The sequence below is a fragment of the Theobroma cacao genome, chromosome 5, assembly GCF_000208745.1.
Source record: "Theobroma cacao cultivar B97-61/B2 chromosome 5, Criollo_cocoa_genome_V2, whole genome shotgun sequence".
NCBI classification, from domain to species: Eukaryota; Viridiplantae; Streptophyta; class Magnoliopsida; order Malvales; family Malvaceae; genus Theobroma; species Theobroma cacao.
In genome coordinates, this window is record NC_030854.1 from 37,721,758 (window position 1) to 37,740,081 (window position 18,324).

General features: G+C 37.0%; 2 protein-coding genes across 4 annotated transcripts; both read right to left on the reverse strand.

Annotated features, from left to right (window-relative positions):
• LOC18600346 (BUD13 homolog) lies at window positions 25-4,456 on the reverse strand. Of its 3 annotated transcripts, none has more exons than XR_001927844.1 (10): window positions 4,187-4,456; window positions 3,701-3,907; window positions 2,761-3,607; window positions 2,180-2,247; window positions 2,027-2,088; window positions 1,731-1,834; window positions 960-1,032; window positions 698-878; window positions 419-558; window positions 25-287 (listed from the first exon to the last, which is right to left on the reverse strand). XR_001927844.1 is itself a non-coding variant. In XM_007030721.2 (9 exons), exons 2-9 carry the CDS (start codon window positions 3,897-3,899, stop codon window positions 473-475), a joined length of 1,620 nt encoding a protein of 539 aa, XP_007030783.2. In that variant the 5' UTR covers window positions 3,900-3,907; window positions 4,187-4,456; the 3' UTR covers window positions 25-472. The 3 variants fall into 3 exon arrangements, 1 of the variants encoding a protein (XP_007030783.2); XR_001927845.1 differs by having other exon boundaries at window positions 3,701-3,902; window positions 4,187-4,422; XM_007030721.2 differs by having other exon boundaries at window positions 25-558.
• Window positions 5,107-17,563, reverse strand: LOC18600347 (piezo-type mechanosensitive ion channel homolog). The gene is made up of 21 exons (XM_018121094.1): window positions 17,515-17,563; window positions 17,196-17,276; window positions 16,418-16,577; window positions 16,182-16,339; window positions 15,418-15,574; window positions 15,137-15,323; window positions 14,885-15,000; window positions 14,508-14,592; window positions 13,943-14,150; window positions 13,671-13,787; window positions 13,131-13,259; window positions 12,866-13,039; window positions 12,459-12,692; window positions 10,748-12,271; window positions 7,879-10,361; window positions 7,000-7,395; window positions 6,694-6,852; window positions 6,063-6,566; window positions 5,819-5,960; window positions 5,583-5,727; window positions 5,107-5,447 (listed from the first exon to the last, which is right to left on the reverse strand). Exons 1-21 carry the CDS (start codon window positions 17,561-17,563, stop codon window positions 5,312-5,314), a joined length of 7,344 nt encoding a protein of 2,447 aa, XP_017976583.1. The 3' UTR covers window positions 5,107-5,311.

Genomic DNA, 18,324 nt, shown 5'->3' on the forward strand with positions numbered 1-18,324 from the left:
AAATTTGCATTCAAGAGTCAACCATGGAGGAAAAAAGCAGTGGTTTGATTCTCAAACTGAATTCAAAATGGTTAGATTCTCACACTGAATTACAAATGCTCAAGTCCACCTGCTAATATCAAACATATACAATGGACAGAGACATAAGGTAAGCATATAATATCTGAATTTTCAGCATATGAGAAGAATTTCCTGCTCTCCTAAGACTTCAGTCCCTTTGTTATTGATGGATTTCTAAGAGATTTCAAGACAAGCTTGCCACTCACTTTGCTTTGGAGACTTTTCTTCTGGCAAGTTGTACCAATAACATTCATGCAGCAATGTTAATTGAAAAACAGGATTCAACTATATATGGCTTGTAAAAGATCATTATTTGAAAAACAAGATACGAAACTAAAAGGATGCAACAAAACTGTACCATTTGAGACAGCGGCAGCAAGTGAATAGCTTGGTGCTGAAAGAATGTCTTGAATCACATGTCCGACACAGACCAAAGATATGCTTCCCTTTCGGTAGCCCGTTTCTCATTTAATTTTGTGAACATTTTCTTCTCAAAACCTACAAGAAGCATAGTCGCAGATGATTAGCATTTTCAATCTAATACTAGAAATACACATTTTGAACAAAATAAAACTTAATTTCGAATGAGAATGCGCTTAAAGACCAAGAATATTTCAAACAATAGAAATGAATTTACCATTACTACGATCAACTCCATCCCAGTGTCTTCCTGGTCTTATACCATATCGATTTGGTGCAGCATCTAACTTTCTTACAATCCAACTATGTGCAGGAATGTCCTGAGGAATTATAAACCCTGATTCCTTCATTTTCTCAGCATCCCCTAGGTCTCTAAGAACTGGCACAGAATGCTTTTTCTGCAACATGTGAAAACAAATATGTCAACTGAGTGTCAAACTACCTGAAATCTCATTAACATCAAACGAGTAGTTAATTACCTTGACCAAATGCGCCATAGGATCACCCCATCTTATTCTATCCTTCAACATATTGTCAAGCTCAGGGTCATCCCTGTAAGTAGAAGTTGTAAATATAAAATTGCTATATGCAGCAAAACTAGTGAAAAAACATCTCAATCAAGCAGAAGATATGAACATACAAATGCTCTACATAGGAAGTTGAAGAAAGAAATCAATAACTTGTAATGTTCTACCCATGAAAGTGGATAGTTCTTTTTAAACTCTCCCCGCTTTTTCCCCAACTTAATTCATATTTCCGGTCTAAGAGGCAAAAAATTAATTCTCTTTGTCTTCTGGCTTCTTTTCATCTGATATATCCCTTAATCATAACAATTGCACCTTGTATATAGAACCAAAAGAAAAAACTCTATGACCTTTCCCTACTGTAGACTATTTAAGTAACAACAGAGGAAAGGAGGCACCCTAAAATCCCAAATAGCAACAACATTGATAGTGATAGTGATAAAAAAACCGGTCTTAGCATGCAAAAAAAAAAATTCAGCACCCCGTAGTTATCCTGTGTAATGCACTACCAGGACTCCGCTGCGAGGCACTGTGCTCATGTTACAGAATCATTTCCCCCTCAAGCATAAGAGATATACAACAGCAAATTATTAAAAGTTTATATCAATGAAGAAGGTTCAAATGGGGAAATATGCAATGCTATCTACTGCTCATTTCCTAACATGAAATCTCAATTCAAGCCAAAGAACTACAACTCAAAACATTGTTTAGTATCAATTATTTTACCTGTTTCGAGCAAATGGCTTATCCTTCTCGCGTTCTAATTCTTGCAGCCTAGCTTCAGTTTCCCGCTTTTGGGCTAAGCCTTTGCCCCACTCCAATTCTTTCTCCTGATAAAGTACATAATAGCTGACTATTAATTCTAGTCCTCTAAGAATAAAGTAAATAATGAAGTTCATGTTATTGTGGATATGCAGCGTTACAATTGGCTACAACAATCATGATGAAGAAAAAGAAAGGTAATTATGAACTCTACAGGTAAGGTAATTATGAACTCTACAGGTAACGTTTCTGCATTATACCTTGGGCTTATCCTCCCCTTTTCGTTTTGACTTCAGGAACTCTTCCTTTGATATACGCTCCCCTGCACACATTGACAAAGGGATGGTGTCAGACAGATGAAAGCATACATGTGTTTTCAACTTAGGTATCACTTAAAATGCCTTTTCCTTTACCTTTTGTCTTATCACGATATACAGGTTCAGCTCCTCGTCCACTTATAGATGGATCCATCTCCTTAAACCTGAAAAACACAAATTATGTCAGAAAAACCAGAGGCTAAAGAAATTAAACGCAATGCAAAAAACAAACTGACTAAAAGGATCACTAATGATTAAAAGTCACGAGGTCTTTCATCTGGCTAGTAAACAACTCTCCTTAGTTTGCAAGCAATACTATATTACACCCCTCTTTCAGTTCATCACCAGAGGTATTTCACCGTTCTTATCTTGGAATAACCCATAAGTCCCCTAAAACAGGTTATTAAAGGAGCACTGCAACACATCAATGATGTCAGTCAGGTCTCAATGCCACATGCAATAATTACTATCAACAAAAAGAAGCAGCAGCTTCTGCAGTTTGCTCTAAAAACAAAATTGGCTAAAGTCTGCAATTGAACTCAAGGGCAGTCATGCATTGGTGAGTACCTATAGCATAAGCCATTTGTATGAACATTTCAATGATGGAAATGTAGCATACCAACAGAGAGAATTTCAGAAAAATGAATTATATCTAGATACTTAAACAGAATAGGTACCTTAACCAGTCATCCTTCTTGGTTTTAGAAATTTCTTCCCGGATTTCACTGCCAGAAATTAATCCAGTTTTTGGTTGCTCCTTCAAGGAAGCTGGACCAGTTGATTCCTTCCTATGTTTCCTTGGAGGGGAGAGATCTGAATCATTAACAACCTCTGATGTTTGAGGACGAGATCGTCTTGGTGGGGACATATCCGGCTCAGGTGATGGTGTATGGTGGCGTCTCGACCTTTTCCGTAGAGGCAACAGATCAGTATCTTTTCTCGTTGGCTTCATTCTGCGTTCTGGTGAAGGTGAGTCATTTCTAGCCCTCCGTTTCCGGGGTGGTGACAAATCAGTATCTGATTGGTTCAGTACAGGTTCTGGTGAAGGTGTGTCATTCCGAACCCTCCGTTTCCTCGGCGGAGATAAGTCAGAACCTTCTTTCGCAGCCTTAACTAGAGGTTCTGGTAAGTCAGTCCGAGATGGCCTCCTACGAGGAGGTGATAAATCAGCATCTTCTCTTGCTGATGGTGTGTCATTCTGAACCCTACTTCTCCTTGGTGGTGATAAATCAGATTTCAAGCCAGGGGATCGTGGTTGTCTCAGAGGTGATAAATCCTCAATTTCTCTTTCAGAGTTTGAATGCCTAAGCCCAGGTTCCGGAGAAGGCGTGTCATTTCGAGCCCTCTGCCTACGAGGAGGGGAAACATCAGAATTAGGATCCAAAGTATTGGTGCGTTTAGGAGAAAGCGAAACCCAACCACTACCATCCTCAGCAATTGAGTTTAACCCCCTCGTCAACCTAATCTGCTCCAGCTTTTTCATTCTTTTTACTTCTATATCTTCATCCACTAATGGCTTCTCATCTAGAAAACAACAAAAGTACACAACCAATAACTAATCATCATTAATTCAAAACCCAAGGAGAGAAACAAAGAGAGAGAAAATTTTAAACTAACCGGGTGAATCATTGCCATCATTGTCTTCTTCGAGGTTAACAGGTTTTTGCCAGACTGGATCTTCATCAACAACGAAAACGCCTGAGGACTCCGGTTTGGCTTTCGCCTTCTTCTTCTTCCTTTTCTTCTTCTGTTCCTCTTCCTCGTTTTTCGACTCGTATCGCTTTAGATATTCCTTCAGTGAACTAGAAGTTGCCATTGGCTTCCCTGCCCAAATTCAGTACAATTATTAGTACTACTGAAATTACGCTATAGTTTCGAGCATTCTTCATTGAGGCAAAAGATCAAACACTTTTCAAGATAAAAACTTTGGGGAAAATAGACAGCAAAGAAACAAGGCCAAAGTAAACCAATTTAAATTCGAAAGGAATTAATGTGAGGACCAAATGAAATTCAAATAAATTTTTAGTAAATTTGACACTGGTATCGATTAATAGAAATCAACGAAGAATACAAAATAGGGATTGCTCGAGAGAAAGAGAGTACCAAAGCTGTAAGGGTTTGGGGATTTGAAGAGCCGACAAATCTCTCAGTTCTCTGTTATCTCTTTTGCTTCCACCGGGAAAATTCAATTTTCTCACGAACCAAACAAGGAAGAGAAAATTGAACGAAGACAAAGCGAATCAGCAGAAGAGGCTGTGGCAGCACGCGTTTGATCAACTTTGCCTGTAAGAATTCTTTTCATTTTTATTAATATTTTTGTTAATTGTTTTTTCATTTTTGTAAGCTTTTTTCAAGGAGAACGGTCTAAAGGAGGATTTCTTTTTAAAAATATTATTTATTTATCTTTTGAAATATAATTTTTTTAATTATTTATTTATTTTATAAAATGTAACAAAGATAGTATAAACTAAAGTGCATGGTATCATATTCGTAATAAATCAAACGGTATTTTTTTTATAATCAAGATATAATATAGTTTTATTAATATTATATTATATTATATGTATTTAATATCATATAATATTAATAATTAAGATAAAATATCTCATCCTTAAATTTTAATTTAAATCTCAAACTTTTATCAGATACATAGATCCCGTTAATCAATTATTAATATTTTTATTAATTTAATGACACAATAATATTAAAAAAATAATTATATTTTTTATTAATTTTAAAAATTATTAGTATATAATTTTTATTAATTTTTTTAAAAAATAAGAGAATGGGAGCACCAATAGTTGCTTTTTAAAAAAAAAAATTATATAATAATAAAATTTTAAATTAATAAAAAATATTTTAATTATTTATTTGTTAATAATGTTCATACATTTGGAACAGAGTGTTTATTTCAAATGTTAATAGTTTTATTTGAAATTTCAACAAGAGGGATAATTTACCTAATAGTTATTTCTTAACAGACCTTTAATACATATATTAAGGATGCCAAAATTGTATTTTGAGTTAATTTGAGCACTTAAATTTTTGCAAATGTAGAGTCCTCTCTAGTAGTTAACAAACCTATACATGAGTGAGGAAGAACAAACAAAACGAAACTTTACAGATCACTCTTCTAGCTTTGTAAGCTTGTACACGAATTAAACTGCAAAAACCCAATGCCCCAAATTTGGCTGTTGGCTGTTGCTGATGATGATGATGATGATGTAGCTAGTCAGGCTTGGTGTACTCCAGCAGCATATGGGGGGATCGATAGATACTAACTAGTGTCCAATAGAGGACCTCTTCCACCTCAAGCTCGCCCTCAGCTCTTGCTGCATATATATCTTCACATATTGCCAGCAACCTGAGTGAACCAACACCAATATGTCAGCTTGTTTCAACGTCAATGTTGGAACAGAATTAAAAGCCCCAGGGCTTTTGTCAGTGTCAAGCTTCAGCGGCATTGTTTTTGTTTCAGACATGAACTTGCATGTATTACCTGTCACAAGAGGGGAGGTTCTCAAATTGTATTCTCATTCTCAGATCAGAGCATTGTAGCCTGATGAAACGGCCAACAGCTAACACAAAGGTTATGTACAGACCCCATATGCTGAATTTGCTTAGTGTGTCCCCGATGATTCCCTCTGACCAAACAAACATATGTAGAAGGGGAATCAATTGACGTAAAAAGGAGAAAAGATAGTGCAACGTTATGATCACTCTTTTGGAACTTACGTGGTGTTTCTTCAGATACAATGATGGCCATTGGTCCTGCAAACTCACCACAGCCTGTTCCATCCGAGGCACCAAGATCATAAAAAGACCACCATTCTGGATTCCCACGGTTGAGAACCAGATCCCCACTTATCAGATCTACCTGTAAAATGTACTTTGTTTAACGTTGTCTCCACAGACGAATAGCATAGCATATGAATCTAACTGACAAGATTTGCAAAACAAGGTATTGAAAATGACATACCGCCTGTTCGAGAAACCGAACATCACCAGAGCCAGTAACCCGGAAGTATCTTGGATAGATGTTAAACATCCTAAAACTATTGGCAGTACCATTAAGAACTCGCATCACTTCTGCTGATTGAGGAAGATCCTGATCTGCAACAAGCAATTCATGTTTCACGACCTCCTTCCCTCTAGGTCTATCTCTTGTGAATTGCCAGGAGAAAACAATGTTCATGCTCCACCCTAGAGATTTGATGTATCTGGCCTGCACCACTGGGGGAACAAGCCACAGGTTGCTTGCATCAGGTTGGCAGCATATGAGTTGAATGTCCACTTCATTGTAATTATCTAAGTAACCTTGAGGATCAAGATCAATATGCCGTTTTACTTCATTCCATGAGATCTTTTCGCACAAAGTGGTCTCAAACAAGGTAAGCCTTCCACTATTTGTCTTTATATCAATCCGAACACTGGCTTCTCTAATGGGGTTTGCAATATTTGTAGGGTTACCGCTACTGTACATCTGTCAAAACACAACCCCGGCCCCCCAACAATATATAGTTCAGTGGGTGATGCTGGGGAGTTTTTCCAGCAAATCTAGAATTTGCTTCAGAACTTCAAAAGCTAGAATTGACTTTGAGAATTCTTACCAGAATAGGGGCCCATATCACACATATCAGTATGAAGAACAAGCATATGCCATTGCAAAACTTGGTCATTTTTGTCTGCCTTTGCCCTTGTTGGTGTTTAGCTCTATTTAGATCTGCATCACATTTGACAAGAAACAAGCTTCCATGGATATCCTCCAACTAGAGAGAAAGTAAATATTAGATCCAAAAGTAATGAAGCTTGCAAGTTTTGTGAAGGAAAAACAACTGGATTTCAGGAAAAGGAACTTGTAAGTATGAGTGTGCTTCATGTATGTAGCAGAAAGTTGCTAGGTGGTCTGGACTTACCTTCAACCAATCATACATGGTCAACGATGTAGTTGTGCAAGACCAATCAAGTACACATCGAAGTTCATAAAGGAATGGCAGAGCACGATAAATTCGGAAACCCAAGAAGTTAGTCTGAGAAATGCTACTTGTTAAAAATTGCCTATACAAATTGCTTTCATGTGGAATCCCAAAGCGAATTTGTATGGCCTGCAGAGCCAGGGAGATCAACTTCATGAGGTAAATAGCGCGGAGCGCAAACTTTCTAGCATGTTTGTCTGAAGGCTCCATGTGCCAAGCATAGTTTGTGATAGAGTATGTGAAGAGGACAAGAGTGAAAAGATAGAAGATAACTTTCCCAGTGGCAAATGAGCAGAGGTAAATGATGCGATCGAGCACGATCAAGAAAAAAATAACCTGCAATGTGGAAACAAATCTCTAAACTTTTAAATCATCAACTTACAGAAGGTTTAAAATGGAGAATTCTGGTATGATACAGAAGCATGTTTCACATACAGACTAAAGGGAAAGAGGGGTGCATTCCCATATGTTAATATCAAATGTTCATGCAGTTGATCGAACTGAGTGATACAAGCACCAGAAAAGAGTTCATTTTAAGCAATACATGATGTTTTCTGGATAGACATTTCTGTGTCATGTGATCATTTTTATAATTTAGATTCACAGTTACAAGACCACAACAAAAGTACATAGAATGCTGTCATCATAGAATCCTAGACCTTATCCAGGAAATCAGATGCATGGTGATAGCTCCCACTTTTTTAATACTTACACATTCAACTGCTATGTAAAGTAGCAGGTCTTTAACTCTAGAAAATGGCTTAAAAAGGAACTTCAATTATAAAATTTTGATGAATGTGTCAAGAGAAAGAGGAATACCATTAAGATAAAGACAAACTCCTTTGGAAATTGATCTTCATACTGATATACTTCAAGGAACTCACTGTTATTTTTTATAACTGATTGGTAGAAAATTGCCACCAAGAAGAAAACAACCAAATCTGCACAAAAGACATAGGCATACAGATCTACATCTTTCTTACCTCCACCAATTACAGAAAGTATCATGTAAGGGAACCCTATTTCTTTAAAAATACCAGCATGGTAAGCCTCTAGAATCTCACTGGTTACATCAGCTGCTGGAGTTAGTGACCTTTGCCATTGTGGAAAGGAAGATTTCCTTGAAGGGGAGGCATATAACACCTCAAAAACAGCCAGAGCTACATTTACATTTTCTGGACTTCGTTCAATGCTTTGAACTCGAACTCTACTTGCCGGATAATTATTGAGGTTCTCCCTGCATCTTCTATCATGCATGATCTTCAGCAACTTGTTCATTTTTGATTCAATTGTCTCTGGTTGAATGCATTCCTCAGGTGGTAAGTTGACTCGCATAGATAGCTGCACAAAGTAAGGAGGAGTTTCTGCTCCCTGCGTTAGAGATTTCCAGTACCTGTAAGGGTTTCTAATCAACACTTCCATCACATTTCTTATAGGTAAAAGCAGTCCCTTTATTCTCTCAATGAAACCAAAATTGTATGCAGCCATTTCCTGGTAATCATTGTTTTTAGTAAAGCTGAACTCTGTTGCTACTGCCCATTCACCATCGCTGGCAGTTATGGCAGACTGTAAGAGAGTAAACAAATACACTAAAAAAAGAGGCCAGTGGCTGATCACAAAAGATGACATGATCTTGAGTGCAGGAAATCCCAACTCCTGAAGCAGTCTGGCTTCGAAAATCATCCCGCAATGTTGTATGATGATTTGATATAAGTATTGAAGCAAAATACACACCTCGGTGTAAATTAGAATAATAACCCAGAACATGTTGCTTGGACCAGTGTTTACACAGAGAGCATATAAGAAGAGAGCCGCAAGATAAACCATAGAAAGCAAGCTAAAATTCCATAGGAAAATCAGAATAAAGCAACAGTAACAAACAACATCATTATTTGATCTCATTTGGTCCCAAATATAGTGGAGTATGATCCTGATTTGTAGGCATGCAACATTAGACATGTTCCTCTCACTATCAGATTGTATGGAATGTGATTGTTCAATATGTTCACTGCCAAAATCCTGATTCTCTATCTCGTAATATACCTCATCATCTGAAGAATGCTCAGCTAAATCTGGTTTTCCATGTTCAATGTTCAGGAAGTTCACAAGATTCATGACTGCTATACTACCAAGAGATTGCACATGTGAAACCCCATCACCTATCAGTTGAACTGCTGATATTAGTGGATTTCTCTTGGATTTGGATATTCCCTGAGGTCTTACATCAGAATTGAAGAACATGTTATCGTTAGTTGTGTCCTTCAGTTCAGTGATCTCAAAAAGCGAATCTGTTGACTGCTTTCTGGAGTCCACTGCAGACAGAACTCCAGTTCTTTCACTTCTAGGAGATTCATTTGTATCATGAGTAAATACCAAATCAAGGTTTAGAGTACGATCCTTTTTCTTGAAACCGGTATCCCTTTTGTCAGGGGTAGTCTGAGCCGGATTGAGATTTACAGAAGGGTTCCTTTGTCTATTATCTTTGCCTTTAGGAAAGGTGTTACCACAATTAGTGGTGCTCATGCTGTGAAGTTGGATCTGCAAGTTGAGCATCTCTGATTTGATCTTTTCCACTTGTGAATTGCGTGTGCGCTTCGGCTCCTCAGATTTACGTATGTGTCGCAACTGTGCAGTCTTCCATGCAGCCCTCTTCTCCTGCTCACTCACTAAAGCACCAATCTGTTCGGCTTCAAGATAATTTGACACATAATCAAACTCCAAGGATGAAAACATGTATGACTGAAGTGCAACCAGCATAAATATTACAATCTCAACAAGTGCAAATCTGGATGGTATTTGAAATCCATACTTATACAAGCCAATCACTTTGCTTATGTGATCTACCATTTCACATTTCCCTTCACAAAAATCACCCACAAGAGGAGACTGATATGCAAGAGAGAGGACAATTAGAGCAAAGTTGTAAATCCGCAAGAATTTGAAGATGCTATTCTTCTTCTTTAGTATCTGAAGCCTTATTCGGAAGAAAACTAGAGCAAATCCAAGGTATCCAAGGTGAAGAATATCATACTCTAGGGTTCCCGTGATCAAAATCAAAGCAAGCACAAGATCCAGTAAATGACAATAACTGTAAAGCCTCAGGTAGTCAAGAAATGTCCACAAGACTTTTGTTTCAAATGAGAGATCACTCAGACCAGATGCATGTTTAGAATGAGACATCATTTGCTTATATGTCTGAAACTCTGAGAGACTGGACAAGCGATCAGCACGAAGTTTGAGACAAGAAAACATGAAAACCGCATAATAGCTGATAAGCATTCTGGGATCGTCTACTATGATTCCTGCAAAAAGTTTCATGAATGGTGGAGTCAATATATGGCAAAAGAAGCCATGCCAGTACATACAAACCCATGATGCTAAATAGTATGACCATTGAAGGTAACAAATTATAAGATAACCATGGTTGACTCCTAACCATAAGCAGAAATTGCTTTATCTCATATAAAAGATTACTTCTGCTAGTATGTAAACTCTAATTAGGCCTTTGGAGCAATGCAATTACTCATTTTATATATACAAGATAAATAACTATCCTCTCTTATGATGCTTGAAACAGAAATTAAAACCACTATCAACTTGCTTGTGTTGAGGTTTAAAGCAGTTTATATATAAATGAAGTAGCTTTGCCTACTAACCCACTATGCAGAGCATTTCATAGGAGAGATACCTAGCCAGCAATTTTTGCAGTAGTCAAAGTGAAGATCAGAGCTTCTCCAACAGTCATTGCAAAGCACTTCAGCCTTAGCCGGAGAAAGATGCTTCCAAGAAGTCAGATTCAACCAAATCGCCAAGTACTCGAGGGTGAAAACAGAAGCAAACAAGAAAACAAACATTGGCCATACTTTACGTATGAACTGCCGATTTAAAAGAACACAAGCAGCAAGTGATGCAATATAAAGCAAAGAAATAGCATTCAGCACAGCAAAGCTGGCAAGAAGCAAAGCAATCATGTTAATCTCAAGGCCAAAGATACTAAACATATTCTCTATCCAGAACTTCAAATATATTTTCAGGCTAGCCTTCTGCATTGCCAGCCTCTCCTTTCTCAAGACATGAATTTGCCTTCTATTCCACTTATGGTTATCTTTGGAACTTTCCTGTAAGCACCTGTTTGATTGGTTTTTGCTTTTATAGCCTCCTATGGGATCCATACCTTGAGAAAAGCTGGTTTTAAGAGATGGCCATGAATGGCTTCTTGCTTTATACTTTTTTCCTAATAGTGGATTGGCATCTAAACCTTTTCTTTCTCCGGTAAAAATGGTGGCTTTGTTTGGAGCTATTTCTGATGACATAAACAAAGCACAAGGGTCCTTCCACCATTCTCCATTTTCAAAGTTGCGGGGCATCTTTTCCAACCAACGAGAGACATTGTACTGCATAATACATGCAACAATAACCAGCACTTTTCCTCTCAAGCCTGATTCTACACCCAAGAAACCAGGTTTGTACACCTGCAAGCCCAGGAAAAATGAAACAGAAGAGTGCTTTTGACCAGGGAACATCTCAGCCCTGTAACCCCACATCTGGAAAGGATACTCAAACATCACAAGCAATGCTGAGTAAACCAGAAAGAGCTGCGAAGGGATGTGAGAAGCTTTTGGTGCAATTGAACAAATGACTAATCCGAAAAGGTAGGAAAACCCAAATGCACTAATTGGAGACAAAGATGCATAAACTATGGCAAGATATAGTATCTTTTCACTGTGCCAAATTAGAAGACGCTTGAGAAAAGTAAAAGCTCCAGTTTCTGGCACATCATCCCTTAGTTTGAAGTATTTGCTCTGCCTCCTCTCATAACTGTATAGTTGCATCACAATTAACACAGCTAAGGACTCCCAAATGTTTTTCAACATTGAAGCCTCTGGGTTATAACCAAAGGCAGAAGAAAGATCAACCATCCTGGACAACCATTGCCGAAGCCAAGGGAACACACATAACCCATATATGAACAAAAACACTGCAACAGCATAAATTTTCAGGGGTAGCCAAAGGTGCTTTACTGTCTTCCCTGCAAGTTGTCTTCCAGTCATCCACAGTAAAAGGAAGAACAGGTAACCAGATGAAGAATAGTTAGGTGTTACTAAGTAAACTGTGAGAAGGATTGTGAGAAGGACAATGTAAGTTCCACATGATCGATACAGTGATAGAAACTTCTCACCAATTGCATTCAGATATGATCCTATTATTCTTTCTGTAAGATCAAACAAAAATGCAACCAATAAGATCCTTAATAATTTTATTCCAGTTATTATGATCAAAACAGAAATATGTAACTTGCTGTGTATGTGTGTGAAGGAGATTCAAGGCACTTATATTCATGGCAGAGAGAAGATCAAAGCATGCATTGTCAGATATCTTCAACCTTGGATGAGTAATACCATGAGAAAAATTAGTTTCCTGGCTCTCCCCTGAGGCTCTAGTATAAACTGACAAAATAACAGATTTGAGCAAACCAGCTCTCAAGATGCTAAACCCAATTGGAGGCCAAGGAGTGTGTTGAACGATTGCTGAAAACGAGAGCAACATTTCAAACCCGTGATTATGAATGGCAGAAAAGCATGCAAGCACAGCTATCTTCAGTAAGTCCCCAGAATTAGCATGAGTAAAGGAACCTACAGCATATCATCATCAAATATTGATATGTATTAATAAATTATCCCTATGTACCCATCATTGACCATAAACATTAAAATTATAAAGGAAATCTATGAATTTAAGTATTTCTCCAAAAGAAACAACTTGCTTGTACACATAAATAGATAAGGAAAGAGCCTAATACACCTACCTAGTTGTGAGAGAATTCTTACAGCAATTGAGTCTTTCTTCTCCATGGCAGTGGAGAGCAGATTAAGCTGAAGAGCATATAATAGTGTGAAATGTGCCTCACATAAAAGAAGTAGGCATTGCCTTATTTTCCTTCCAACAGTGTGGCTTAATAGAAATATCAAGAAAAAAGCCACTGAAATATAAAGCAGAAAGGTCATAGTTAGTATAACTATATTCTTTTCTAATAAAATTGCAGAGTGAGAAAATATGGTGACTCAACTTACTATATAAGGCATGAATGAGGCCAGGTTTTAATGCAATAAGAAACAATAGCAACAGTGCGAGAGCACGAGAAGTTTTGCGCAGTCCCCATACTATTGTAGCTACAATCAGTACATTTGTTTCTTCTCTCTCTGAAATGGAAGAACCAATGTGAAACTATTGTTGGGAACATTCATAAGAAGCAGATGCAAGAAGAGGATTTAACCTTGTGCTGAAAACTAAAACAAGAAGCATAATAACAAGCAACAGTGAAGAATAATTTAGTAGCGAAAGATGTAATAAGAGGGTTAAGAAATTATAGCTACCAGGTAACATTGGCAGGTAAACATGGCAGCTGACATTTTAAGCTAATATAAGCAAAGAGTTCAACCGTTTGATAGTCCAAGAAAAGGAGACTTGAAATGGAAGAAAGATCTAGGATGCATTTTATTTCATAGAAAGATGTCAAAGACAGACATTTTCACCTTAATTAAAACAGATTATGCCATGCTTTAAGTAAAAGAATCCTAGGTAGGAATCAATAGACTTTGTGGTTTCCTCACCATCTAAAGTGGAATCATCACTTGAAGATGGCCCATCCCTGTCAGACAAGTACAGGACAACAGAATTGTTCACAAGATTACTCAAAGCAACAAGAACCCCTAGGATAAATTGTGCCAGTAGATAAAATCCTGGGATAGGATAGTGCCATAAGCCAATAGTTTCCCAAATCTCCATGTCCTGCAATCATTTTTTCCCAAACACCTTATGTCAAAGATTATATGATTATATCAAATGCAGTCAGAGAATACAAGCAAGAATACTACCTGCCACTCTTCCTTATTAAGAACAGTGAAAGCTATGTTGAAGATGTATGTGCTAACAGCCCACAAGAGAATGAAAACAAGGAGCAAGCCATTTAACCGGTGCAAGTGATACATGGAGGGGAAGACATATAGAACATAGCCAACATATGCTAGAAGTCCAAATGCACAGAGACTTGCAAAGTGGAAACTCCAAAAAGACAGAGCAAGCAAGGAAATCTGCCATATTCAACATTGAATACTCTTAAGAACACATAATCCAAATTCTGCTGGTACATTTTGCAACTACAAGCAAGACAAAAACAACCTCCACAAAGTTACTAAACTCTGTCCAAATGAATTCTATATAGAAGAAATTACAAAAAGGTTTGAAACAACTCTATGATCTGTCACACTCTCTAAATACATTTACAGGCAAACATTACTAATGACCCTGTTATCCACTGATGTCTTCTATAGCTGGTAATGGTTGAAACAAAAACAGTTCTCATGGGACTCACCCCTACATACAGGAAGATAATACATAAATGAGGAAAGTTCTATAAGAGAAAAGAAATATTGCAGTACAGTACTTACTGGAAAACCATAAGTAAAGAAGTTAATGCCAAATGTCCGTAAGATTGGTCTTCTCAACAAAATATTAGTGTGCCTAACCCCAGATCTGCAAAGCATTAGCCAGAGAGAGAGTTAAAACTACGCATTTTAGTGTATTTCATGAGATGCACAGAAGTTTTGGTTAACCAATCAAATGTTATGTAATGGTAAATATCAAAACAACTTTCTTATGGTTCTGGATATCATGCTGAATATCAAACTCATGAATACAAGGTGTGCATGGTTTGACATTTTTTTGTTTCTGAAAACTTCAAAACCAAAACCAACCACAATGTGTTTAACAAATCAAACCAAACTGGTAAGTTAGTCTAGATTGGATAACCACCCGCTTCAAATACCTTGATTCACGAATAAAAAACGAATGCTTTGAAGGAAGAAGTTGCTCAGTCAAGCTGCTTGCTCTTGTGGACATGATGAAATCCATTTCTATAAGATCACATCTAATCCAAGATAGCTGCCAAATTAAATAGAGAATTACAGAAATGAATAACTTATATCTACAGTTAAGAAAATGACAATCAAGGTCATAGATCAATAATGAAACACAATGGACACAATAGCTCCGAAGTTCAGCACCAAGTTATACTCACAATGATGTAAAAGAGTAGAAGAGAAAGACCAGAACAAACTTCTGACCACTCTGACTTGGCAGATATCTTATAGAGTCCAATGAAATCAGCTAGCCACTGAAAGATCCCAGAAAACTCCATGGGAAGTTGGTATACATAAAGCAAGATGATGTTCAAGCCCGCATACAACAGAAGATACCTCCAAGACCTTGCAAACCAGACAGCAAAAGGTTACTAAGTGAACCAGATAACATTAAGTATATAATCTGATCAGCCAACTATAGGAGTTATAACATACTTACCTGAAAAGCCCAAGAAAATTGCTTGTTAAAGACCAATCAACAAGTCCAATACTACTACAGATGAAAAATGGTAAAGAAGCCCAAGAGGGATGACTAATTCCCACAACAAGCTGTACAGCAGGTAACAATAAGCAGCATAAAACCCTGAGATGGGAACCTTTCAGGAAAAGAAACAAGAAAGAGAACTTCAAGTCAAAATCTAAGGCATATGTAATTATATATAGGAATGGGAGACATCAAGCTGTAACTCAACAACATCAAATTACTCCAAACATGGTTGAAGAACTCAAGTGATATAAGATAAAAAAGCAAGTAAACTTCGAATGTTTTGACTAACTCAAACCAAACAATACCTATCAACTTTCTTAATGAGAAAACTGGATTGAACTAAAATTCAAGATTTACTTAAGACAATCATACACTAAAATTAACCATATTAGTAAAGCGTTCATTACACAATGGACCATCCAAGAAGAAAGCATTAAGTTTTGATCCTTTCAATATCAAACAAGAGGGCTTCTGGTACAAAATCCTTAGGTTTAGTTCCAAGGTCTAGCACTTGCTTCAGATGATTTTCTATGAACAAATTGATGATCTATTAAACTAGTATGCATATATACCAATTACCAACCAAACTGCATTTGTTTTCATATTTTTCTTTTTGAAAGAAAGGAAGGGTAAATCCAAAAGTGTATGAATTCATAAACAGAAAACAAAAAGGAAGTAATAAGAGAATTAGTAAGATGGTAATACGAATGGTGTACCTATATGTAAGATAAAGGAATATAGATGCCCCCAAAAAGAAACTCTCTTTGGATCCATGCCATATCTACTACCATAGATTTCATATAAAGCAACAAAAGCTGCTAGTACTTGTACTACCAAGAAATATGTTACAGATGGAAAGGTCCAAGACTGATCTCTGCAAAATCATCCCATTTTAATGTGTAAATTATAGAGAAAACGGAACAGAAAGTATACTTCATGCATTAGATTTTACCTTAGGAAACCGATTAGCCTTGCCCATTGAGCATCAGAAATGCTCCACTGGTCTTCTTTCATGACCCAAACAATGTGAAATATGGCGTGTGATAGAACAGTTAGCAAGGAAAAGATAAGGGTATACCATGATAATGGAGATTGCCTTTGGAACCGAAAACCTATCACACAACAAAAATACTTAGAAATTCTAGTCTTAGAGATTGAAAATGATTCTGAATCAGAGGGGGGCAAAGATTGTACAAATGAAAAACACTGCTGTGCTTCACGCTAAAAATCCTTCTGAACAACTATCTGTGCTCTTTTGTTAGTCATTTATGACATGAATCAAAATGTACTGAAGAACTAATCAAATTATTAAAGTACTCTAATCAAGAATAGGACTCGAAATTTCTTTCTTATGAACTATTCCAACCGTTGACAATATTGAAATGGAAAACGTCAAAAATCAAGATGAAGAGAGAATGTATGGCAAACAGAAAGACAAGTTGAAGTATTGACAATTGCCAAGGTTAACCATGGTTGCTTTTAGAAATTGAAAGGAACACAGTTACTTCCAGAAATGAATTCCTGATTAAGCCCGATATACAAATAAATACTAACAACTCAGGCTTTGTATCTCTCGCCTCACATGCAAGCAGAAGCCCTCCTTCCCCACAAACAATAGGATTTAAGTAGTCTCAGAAAAGGAAGAAATAAACCTTCGTGCTGCAAACTTTTGCAGACAAAATTGTCATGATTAACAATAGAAGACAGAAATAAACTGCTAGACTGCTTACCAATTTTTGGAGCTGCATACTGAATGAAGAGAAAGGCTAACAGATCAACCAGAGATATCAAACTCCAATTTAGCAAAGCAGCTGCCACAAGAAAATGAACACAGTTCACAGTTTTTATCTTTTGTTTTTGTTTATTTACTGCTCAAACATTTGGCTGGGTTTCTCTTAGCTAATCCTTTTCACTTACAGATGGAAACATTTTGCTGCTTTCATTATCTTAAAAATGGAATTGTCAATAAGAAAAACAAACCCACATTAAATTTCTCTGACAAGAATGAAAAAATTGCTATGAGAACTCGAGTGGTGCATGCATGCAAACCTGTCAAAAGAAGCAGAGGCAATACAAATCCACTGAGGAACTTCCCCATACTAACCCCTCGTTTGAACCACAAATATTATCCTCACTGCAGTTTCACCATAGCTGAAATCCGGAACTCAGCAGTGCAAATATTGAATCTATTGACACCCAAAAGCTTCATTGAGTAGATATAAGATAACCCATTTTCACAAAACATCTCTCAAACACCAAATAAACCAATGCAGAAGCAAGAATCTTCAACAGAATAGGACTTTTCTCTTTCGTATTTTTCCCTCTGGCGTAGATGGGGTCTCTTTCCAGAATTCAGAACTTTACTTAAACCAAAACTGGATTTTGATTAATTGATCTCAGATTCAGCCTGCCTAACCATGTTTCTCGCTTTACATAACAAGGTGAAAATTTTGTTTGCACTTTGCACATTTCTAATTTGTTGGTCTTATGTTTCCAAAATACTAGGTAACAGAATTCCTGCTCCTCGTACATATTATATGGGTACTTTTGGGATGACAAATATTTTAATGTACTTTTTCAGTTTCCTTGTTTAGTGGTACTATGATTTGTAAGGACCCACAAAATCAATGTCACATGAGGTGGATTTGGAAGTACCCTTTTGCCCTCCATCCATTTAAATGGACCAGTGGAAGCTGTCTCTCCTTAACTTTGTGGTCTTTCCACCTATCAGCATGGCATTGGCGGAGAAGTGATGTCAACTCACAGCAAAAGGAAAAGCTGATGGGTATTGGTTAGACTTACTATTCGTGTTAACGTGTTATAAAAATATCAGATACGATTAAATATGAAATATATTAA

Excerpts from the sequence above, each read along its gene's own strand:
- LOC18600346 (XM_007030721.2), bottom strand. The coding sequence starts at position 3,899 with ATGGCAACTTCTAGTTCACTGAAGGAATATCTAAAGCGATACGAGTCG. Across the intron at positions 1,835-2,026 it reads AAGGGGAGGATAAGCCCAAG|GAGAAAGAATTGGAGTGGGG; the intron begins GTATAATGCAGA and ends GTACTTTATCAG. Across the intron at positions 879-959 it reads CTATGGCGCATTTGGTCAAG|AAAAAGCATTCTGTGCCAGT; the intron begins GTAATTAACTAC and ends CACATGTTGCAG.
- LOC18600347 (XM_018121094.1), bottom strand. The coding sequence starts at position 17,563 with ATGGGGAAGTTCCTCAGTGGATTTGTATTGCCTCTGCTTCTTTTGACA. Across the intron at positions 5,961-6,062 it reads TTCGGTTTCTCGAACAGGCG|GTAGATCTGATAAGTGGGGA; the intron begins GTATGTCATTTT and ends TACATTTTACAG. Across the intron at positions 5,448-5,582 it reads AACCTCCCCTCTTGTGACAG|GTTGCTGGCAATATGTGAAG; the intron begins GTAATACATGCA and ends TGGTTCACTCAG.